This window comes from Atta cephalotes, assembly GCF_000143395.1.
Source record: "Atta cephalotes unplaced genomic scaffold scaffold00034, whole genome shotgun sequence".
In the NCBI taxonomy this organism is placed as follows: Eukaryota; Metazoa; Arthropoda; class Insecta; order Hymenoptera; family Formicidae; genus Atta; species Atta cephalotes.
The window spans coordinates 583462-593603 of record NW_012130098.1 but is presented as its reverse complement, the minus strand read 5'-3'; the positions used below and the strand labels follow the sequence as shown (position 1 = coordinate 593603).

The window sequence follows — 10142 nt, the reverse complement described above, 5'->3', positions numbered from 1 at the left end:
TAGTACCCGGTACGTACCTACGTAGTACTCGTCCGCCTCCGTACTTACTTTTCTTACCGTACACTACAACTACGTCGCGTCCTCTCTTCTCTCTCTCTCTCTCTCTCTCTCTCTCTCTCTCTCTCTCTTTTTCTCTCTTTCTGCCCCTCTCATTCTCCTCCCTCGTATCCTTTTCACCCTTTCGAGAGAGTTACTCGAGTACGACAGTCCGCAGTTGATTCTGTCGCCTAAGGGAGAGCGCATCGCGACGACAGAAAACGGAAGAGGGTAACACGAAGAGATGGCGGACGTAGACAGTGTAGTGTACACGACCACCGAGCGCAAGGTGCGCAAAGTGAAGAAGACGACCAAGCGTCGGGAGAGCCACGACAACCAAGCGTCGGAGGTCACGATCACCGAGGTCGACAACACGCAGAACAACCACCATGCCATCGAAGAGTATGTGCTGGCTGACGATACAATCCGGCAGACCCGCATAATCTCATTATCATTTCTTCTTTCTTTCTCGTCATAACGGTGACCCATCGTCGCCGTAATCACTGCCGTGCTCACGACTCTCGTATCATCCGGGAACGGGATTCTGCGAGCGTCACCCCGGAAACTATGCGCGGGCGATCGGAAGATGCGATTGCAATGATGATAGTAACATATACAAAGCAGATATTGGAGGGCTGGTTGCATCAAGTTTAACGTTGCTCTCGGTTAAGTGAATCTCTTTTTGTATATCAAGTAGGACTGTAGATTATTGGGGAACGAAGACTGTTGATACAATCAGTCTAAAATAAAATGCGCAAAAGATGCTTTTTAATATTTTGAAAATCTTTTGAATTTTTTTGATATTATTTGAAAAACTTTATTTGAAAAAAAATCAGAAAAATTAGCTTATTTTTATATATTCGATATTATAAATGCGAGAAAATACTTCTTGTGAGATTTCCATCGACATAACGTTAAATGTTAATCTTAAAATTATTATCAGCCCTGTTGAGCTCTTTAAAGATAATTTACACGAACGAATAATAGCATTACACGAAAATTAGTATAAATGTGCCTTTGTAATTTCATTTTGTTTGCGACTCAAATGTACCTGAAAACGGCGCATTTAATCTCGAACACCCTTTCATTGCGTTCGCTCGAACTCGGGCGATTTACGAGCGGCCGAAAATACTCGCGAGTGAAGAAAGATTAACTTCGGCCATCGCATTTCCATCTCGTCACGCAAAGACCGCACTTGCCGTATCTAAAACGATATCACTTGTCATAAATGATCCTCTCCGGATATCCTCTGACATTTCGTGACTGCAGGCTATAATTCGACAAACGTACCTTGCCGTATCTTGGTAAGGAATAGGATGACGCTCCAGGAACTCGAATCTTTCCAAAATTACATGAAAAAAAAAAAGAAAAACGATTTCTTTTTTTCATGAGACCGTTAAATATCTTATCGACCTTTGAAAAACCAGTTATGATTCTCTTCGTTATTAAAAAATCAGAAAAATATTTAATTTCTGAGATCAAGTTGACTAAAATATTGAAAACAAGGGGAGAAAATTTTAAAGTTTTTAAAATATATTTTTAATGCTATATGTATTTATACATAAACCAATGTTTTAGCTGGAATTTTAGAAATTAATTTTAAATTATATTAATATATGTTTTTTATACATTATATTAAAAAAACCTTTCCATGTAAATTTTTAAAATAAAATGAGATAGATGTTACTAAATATTATGTAAAAAAATTATAAAAATAATCAGATGAATCAGATTTCAAAAAATATTGCAGTGCTGTATCTTGTGATTTACCTTTATGTATCTTTTAGTAATATAACTTATTGAAAAAAATATATAATTTGGAATACTCACTTTTTTCATTAAGTATTGATTGAAACACTTCGAATCTTGTGATTTAATGGTTTTTCAAAGATTGATAATGCATGTAAATGCCTTAAGAAAGCAGAAAAGAACACTCGCTCAACTCGCGCAATGAAAACGCTCAAGACAAGATTTGTACAGTCATACGCATGTCACGATAAATATGACTTTGTACAGAAATACTCAGCCAGCACATACAACAGCACTCATCCAAGGTACATATTACCAGCACGTATCAACGATTCCGTTCGTCATGATCGCGTATGGTACATGATTGAAAAATGCGATCGAAGAACTCTCAACGAGATTGTAAAACATGATACCTGAAGAGAAGCGATTTTCTTATTTGCCTCTAGAGCTTTTGGATGTTTTATGTTTCTATAAAATTCTGAGGAAACATCCCAATTCTATTATAAGTGATTTTCTTATTGATATCATCAAACTTTTAAAAATTAGTCTGAAAATATAACGCAAAATATAACGTAGCAAAAATTTAATTTAAATATATAATTAACAATTAGAATTCATAAATTCTCACTCATGATACATTTATGCGCTTATAAATGAAATTTATGAGTTCAAGGAATCTGAATGATTTATGAATTAATAACTTATTATTTTTGCTTTTAAATAGAGATGGTTCTGAAATGTTTAAACCATACATAAACATTACAACATTAAACTATTGTTAATTAGTATATAATGCCAACGTTTTGTGAACTTCGCCCTGATGAAATGAACAATAAGATTTACGAAACATTGGCATTAGCAATAGATCACAATCCGACACGGCAATAACTCGTAAACTCTTTAGCTCCTCTAAAGAAAATACTCGTAAAAGCTTCAAAAATATTAATAGTATACAAATTTAATATTATAAAACAGAATTTAAAATAACATATTTTAAACAATCATTACATGATAAACATAGAACTATTAGCCAATATCAACATGAACATGTTGCACATTACGTCATAGTTTGTAGAGAAGTCAAAGTACCACTAACAATGGACAAAATATTCTCTTTATTAAAACAAACTAAAATAGTTTACATGGAAATATACAAAGCAACGCAAACTATAATGACAAACATAATTTGAAATATTTCTTCCGTTCCAAATCTTTTTCCTTTTACTTATTCATGTGCAACATATAATTATAAGACAGAAATTACAAGGAGCTAAGTATATATATATATTGTTTTTTATTAAAATAACATAAAAATTTGAAATTTTTTTAATAAATTGTATTATCATTATTAACAATTATTTAACTAATTTATTAATTTTTAAATTTTGTATCATTTTTCTTTTGAGAAGATGACAATGTTCCTTTAATATGAGACTAATGGAAAAGAGCAGTTTTTATTCTTATGTAAAATATTAATTTTAACATATTTTTATTTTAAATTATTTTAAATATATTTAGCTCCTTATGATTTTCCAGTTTAAAGAATTTCGCAGAAAGTTTGACTTAGAATTAGTTTCAATACAAAATCATATAATCGATGTACGTCCCGAGACGATTCTCTATGAATATGTTATGATTTCTAAACTCTTGGTATTCGCGTTACAGTTGATTTTCAGTGGCGAGTACACAAAGGCGATGAACAAGGACTGGCACAGCGGTCACTTCTGTTGCTGGCAGTGCGACGAATCCTTGACAGGCCAGCGCTACGTTCTTAGAGACGAGCATCCTTACTGCATTAAGTGTTACGAAAGCGTTTTCGCCAATGGCTGCGAGGAATGCAGCAAAATCATCGGAATTGACTCCAAGGTATCATCCTATTATTCGGAAAAAAAAGTTTATAATTTGTTCAGATATGATTCTCCATTAATTAAAAGAAAGATTAGAGCTTTTATTAATTGTTAATCTAGACCAAAAATCTTTCTATAATTTTTTAATGGATCAATTTTGAAAACGAAGATCATATCAATTCGGTGCTAAAGCATAACAATGGTTTACGTCATAATTCATAAAACGTGAAAATAGTGGTAAATAGCTTGAAAATTATGTTTGAATATGAAAAAGTAAATTTAGAATCGTTCAAAAATTCATTTTTGAGCGTTTTTGAACTAAGTTACTCCAATACGCATGCGAACAATAAATTACTTCGTTCGTATAGCCTAAAGGCATAATTAGCGGCCGTCGAATGATTACAAGACCCGGTGTCAATAGATGGAGAGGCATGGGCGTTGACTTACTCATTTCTAGAAATAGAAGCGATGATGCAGGTGCCGACTAACCATGTACCGGCTTCGAGCACCGATTTCCGCTCTCTCTCTTTTCCGCGCGTGGTCGCCGTTATTGTATTATTTCGTTCGCTCCTACGTGCAAAAATCATCGACCTGTGGTGGGAAAGTGAAGATGTTATTTTCCTCGTAACCATCACTACGCGGAATTACGTAATTCGTACGATTAATAATTCTTGTGATCTCAACATCCGCAACGGTTTCCTGAAATTATTTAGATACAACGTATGCGACGCTACTTGCGGAAGAAATTAAAGAAATTAATTAAATCCTTTTGTAGTACACATAACGTAATACGTTAATGATTCATTTACGATGAAAAGCGATTTTAGTTCTCTCGAACTAATAATAAATGTTTGAGAAATATTGAATCCTTATAAATCGCTTTTGCATTGCTATTTAAATGAACCAGTAATTTTTTTATTGAATATATTTGACAAAACAATTACATGATAGCTTTCTTAAGTTATAAAAGCATTTTTTTAATTTTAGAAACAATAATTTTTTTAATTATAGAAATTACACATAAAATAAAAGTAAAAAATAAATATAATAAAAGGGTTAACGTAGTTTGATGTCACTTTCAGGATTTGTCATACAAGGATAAGCACTGGCATGAGGCCTGCTTCCTCTGCAACAGGTGCAGAGTGTCCTTGGTGGACAAACAATTCGGTAGTAAGGTGGACAAGATTTACTGCGGCAACTGTTACGACGCCCAATTCGCCAGTCGTTGTGATGGATGCGGCGAGATCTTCCGTGCTGGTACGTAATATCTTAATGCAGCATTTAATTTTTCTTATGACAAGGAATTAAAAAGAGATTCTTAAAATATCACATGGGACCTCGATCTAATCTTTCAAATATGTAAATACGTTTATATGCTCATGGTTTATTTATGTGTGATGCAAATATTACAATTATTTATAGCTATTTATAACATGCACGCGAATGGTGAGAAATGTAAGAACGCAGATTCTATCTGTGTTTAATAATGATGCAAGACGATTCTTTGAAATTTTACAAAAGCAATTTGCACTTGTTAGATGCTACGATAAAATTTGATTATTGAAAAAAAGATATTATATAATGAACGAGAATATTTTATTCACTTTTCTCATTTCGAACGAAAATAGAAAAATTGAAAGTTAGAATATAAGTATGTTCTTGAAAATAGTTATAAATTTTACGACGCTTTAATACAGCTTTTGTAATTTATTGCATCGCGTAAATTTTCTGATAAGTTTATAGAGCCATTAGATTTTAATGCGACTAAATATTAGATTTTAATGAGACTTTCTGAAAGGCAATTAATAAAAAAAAAAGTTCAAATATAAAAAATATAAATATGATATACGGCCCAATCAATACAATCGATAAACATGATAAACGTCTCGATTAACTGGCTATCCGTGTCTGAATGACCACATCAGCGATTATATCATGAAACGTAAATGAATGTGAGCAGAGTATAATTTACGAAGTGAGAGAGACAAATACGGAGTAACAGTCGTGGCACACAATGAAAGGTCGAGTCAGAAACAAATCTCCTAGTGATTTCCACCTACAATCGCGTTAACACCTGTTCTTGATCGATCGCTAGCGAATCGTTCCCCGACAGTGATTCATGGTATCAGGTACGAACGCAAACGACCGAGAGAGAAAGAGAAAACTAATAGATCTTGCATTCGGCGTTTCTTATTAAGGTAACTGAGTCAAGGCTCGGGCTTCAGACACTGGCCAATTATTGTGAGCCGTTTTGAGACTGAGTATGTCATTTTATATCTAATTCGTCAACTCTAATAGCATTAAATCATTTTGCATAATCTTAATTAAGCTGCATTTATCTTTCTCTTGTATTCAGAGATCTTGTCCGACCTCTTGAAATGACTTCTTTCATAGATCGATTTTGAAGCCATTGGTTTTTGGTGTACGTAAACTTTTTTCTGTCTGAATGACAGACAATGAGATTAATAATAATAATATGGGCGATGGGAGTGCTTATTTGCAACGAGTTTAAGTTTTTTTAGATTTTGAATGTTTGTAATATTGCACATATTTGAATTCCTTATAATTATTTATGTAATTATTTTGATAAGCATAAGTATTAATTTTATCTTTTGATTATGTTTTATTCAAAAATTGTTTACTTTATAAATATTTAGGGTGAAAGTAATAAATAAGAGTCGTAGCACAGGATTGGTTTTACAAAAATTTTAACAAAAAGTTAAACACAACACGTATGATATCAAGCTTTATATTTTCTTTAACTCTTACAACGGAAAATAAACTGTAGCATGAATTAATAAATTTATCGAAAGGCAATCATTCCGATGCATTCAATGCGAAATCGAAACGCTCACGTAAGTGGGTCAACTGCGAAGATTAGTGGTCAACCATGACAATCGACATTTTTCAAGATAAATCGACGAAGGAACCGGTCGTTATCCGGGATGATAATCGCCATATCCACTTTATTGCTTAAAGTTTGTTTAAAGGTTGCATGCGCAATCTTCAACCGGCAGAGATACCACGATGACCTATATTATAATACAGTTCACGCTGCGCACCGCTATTCATTCGAAAGATTACGAAATACTTAAAAAATATTACAGAGAATTTCTGAAGCACAAATGTCATTTTATTCATAGTTAGGATATTTAAATATCTGAGCATTTAAAGTATTGATTTATGTATGAATTTTGAGATGAGATAAAAGAGATGAAATCTTAATACCTTAATTCTGAAAGAGAAAGAGATGAGATCTTGCCTTAATTCCAAATAGATAACAATATCTAAACATTGAAAAGAATGTAAACTTAAGATTTCGATAAAGCGATATAGAGATGTGACATTTTTCGTTTTGGATTAGAATAGAAGATTTTAGAAGACTTTAGAAAAAGTAAGATTCTTGATGTTAAGAGATTTCACGGAAATATCATAAACACTATAATTTTTACTGAAACTTTTTTATGTTATTATTTATGTTATACTTGAAACTTGTAATGCACTTCGCTCTAATAATATTGGCATGCACTTATCATCAGGATGCAGCCCGCGCTATTCTCACAACGTAGTTGTTCGTTAGGAATAATTTGCGTGATATATTCGGGAAGGTCGAATGGCGTGGGAGTTGGGACGAATTCCAATTTCTGATAGATAAAAAGAATTAGCTGACGTCGGGGTCAATCGAGGAATTGTCGGCGCAAATGATTTCGTACCAGCATGTATCTATATACGGAATTTGACATTTCATGAGCTACGTATCAATCTTTGAAATCCGATTGAATTCATGATACTGCGAACATGCGATCTATCTAGATATCGAGATTTCCTGTTTCCTATGTCTGTTTCCGCCTTGTTTCTTTTTCGATGCCAATTGAAAAATAGATTGAAAAGAGTACTTACGAATGTTTACGCGCGAAGTTATGTGGAACGAGTTTTCCAGCTATTCAATTCGTAAAAGAAATTACGCATCATTAATCATTCGATGTCCGTAGATAAATCTTCGGGCACCTTAATTTAACAAAATGTAAATAACAGTCTATGAATAGCAATCGTCAGAATTTTTTTTATATATAAATGACATGTAATGTACTTATTGCTATTTGCAAAATTATTTAATAGAATGATTTCATTTTCTGCAACTGTTATTATTCCCAAGAAAAATGGAGAAATTGCCGAGAAATATAACTTAAGGATGTCAAACAAACTTTTCTGCACGCAAATTTGTCATTTACTTTCAAACATAAAATTTTGATAACAGAATAGTTATGTAAAATAGTATATAAATTAGTATTTAAGAAACTGAATCTGTTTTTCCGTAATAATTTAATTATTTCTCACAATATTTTTGACATCAAAAGTTTAATTCGTTAAAGTATTTTTGTCTTTAATTTTCATTAACTTCAAAGTTATTAGAGTCGTATTAATATATTGTAAAAGATTGATTTTAAATTAAACAAAAGATTGTTAAAATTAAAGTTAGGACACAATTTTGCATGTGGAATCATGTCGCTTTAAGTGAATATAATTCCAGTTCAAATTCTGTTGATGATCGAAGGTCACAATATGTAAAATCCTTGAAAATCTTATAACGTGACTGCGTTAGAAATATCCTAATCAAAAAGGAAATCTGTGCGATAGCATTAATTGCAAATTTATTAGGAGGATAAATTCGTTCAACAATGAATCTGTCATATATTTCATGGCTTTTCGGGTTTCAGTCCATCATAAAAATATTACATTATTTTGTGCTATTTAAATCAGTATAATTCAATAAATCAGTATAATTTAAATCAGTATAATTCGGACCTACATGTAAATTTTTCCTGGTTGAAAAGTAGGTTGGCTAGAACTGAAGATCCCTATAGTGTGTCTTTGATCAGCACGCATCTACGGTTAAAATCTGGAGGCGTGTGTCCAGATATAATCCGCAAACATCAAGCAGTGATGGTAAAAGGCCTCTCTCGTTGGCTATATAACAGCCAAGTTATCACACGGTAACACACGTTGCGCCTGCCCGCAACGGTGACTCCAGCGAGAACCAAAGAGCTGTCTGCCTTCAGTGATTCGTAAGACCTCGGCCCAATCGCACGCTTGATTCTCTACGTTCGATTATTTGGCATACTGGGTTACAGTTTTCTCTGTCCTTCCTCGCGATTTATTTCACACCTTAATTAACTTAATCCTTTGATTAAAAAATCGAGTTATATACTGTCTGGAATTAAAATGACAGTTTAAATGAACTAGCAAATAACCGCATAATTTAAATATTTTTAATTAAAAATAATTATAACTGATTCTCGCGACTGTTCACATAAATTTATCTTGACGTTTTGACGTCATCAATTATAATCACAAGTCAGTTCCAATCACGATCGTTGTACAGCGCCGTATAAAAAGGCGCGAAGTTTTATTTCTGCAAGTTCATATTTTCGTGTAACTTCGTCGCAGTCAGTGAATGCACGCGTGTTTGTTTGTATAAACGTTTTGAAAGAAAATATGGCCACCGACGCGTTGAGTGAGCGGCTATCGAGCAAGCTGCATCTGCAGACGAAGACGGTGGGTGAGGAGAGAATCAAAAGGGCTAAAGAGAAGGATGAAGATGTTGCGATCTTCAGCATGTTCCCTATGGAGGGTGATTCTACGTTCAGATGCTGCCTGGGCAAATACTGCCTTCTCGGAGATCCGAAGAAAACAGACCCAGGTGACGATCGTGACGATCGTTCGTCTCAAAGACGAATTATTGCAGTGTTGACATAAATTAACATTTATTAATATTAATATGGTATAAATATCGCGGTTATATTTGGCAAACATATATTCCTACTTCGAGTTAATAATGGTGAAGTAATGAGAATTCATATTTTCTTAATAAATTTCTACAGAAGCAATTATTTGCCATAAGATTCTTGAACATTGAAAGTTTAATTTGCCGAATCTTCATTCAATTATCTATAACTTCAGAGTTTTAGAGTATTAATGTATTGTAAAAAAATCGATTTTATATTAAACAAAAAAGCGTTGAAATTAGAGTATAGGAAGTCTGCATAATTCTATACATATATCGCAACATATATATTGCATTAGATGAATATAATAATTCTATTGATAATCGAATTTACATAATATCCTAAATCCTTGAGAATTTCCATAACATAATTGTAACAAAAATATCCTAATCGAAAAGAAAGTTTCGCAAATTTATTAGGAGATAAATCTTCTCAACCTTAAAGTATTACAATGTGAGTGCATGCGTGTGTGCGTGCGTGCGTGCGTGCGTGCGTGCGTGCGTGCGTGCGTGCGTGTGCGTGTGTGTGTGTGTGTGTGTGTGCGCGTGCGCGTGCGTGCGTGCGTGTGCGTGCGTGCGTGTGTGTGTGTGTGTGTGTGTGTGTGTGTGTGTGTGTGTGTGTGTGTAGTTAGTTAGAACGAAACCTAATATTATAAGTAAATAACTAAATAAAACTATACTATATAATAGTAATATTAACTATTATCTAACTTATTAGTTTATTA

At 33.3% G+C, this 10142-nt stretch overlaps 1 protein-coding gene across 5 annotated transcripts in view; it reads left to right on the top strand.

The window, feature by feature from the left end:
• The window catches only part of LOC105621495 (four and a half LIM domains protein 2-like), a 93785-nt gene that overhangs the window by 72866 nt on the left and 10777 nt on the right, over nucleotides 1-10142 (top strand). For 3 of the 5 annotated variants that reach the window (XM_012202962.1, XM_012202964.1, XM_012202963.1), the window contains 2 exons: nucleotides 3451-3651; nucleotides 4715-4889. In XM_012202962.1, the coding sequence (XP_012058352.1) occupies nucleotides 3451-3651; nucleotides 4715-4889 (376 nt within the window). Of the gene's footprint in view, nucleotides 1-280; nucleotides 445-3450; nucleotides 3652-4714; nucleotides 4890-10142 lie in introns of those variants that run through there. The other 2 variants (XM_012202966.1, XM_012202965.1) reach the window with 2 other exon arrangements.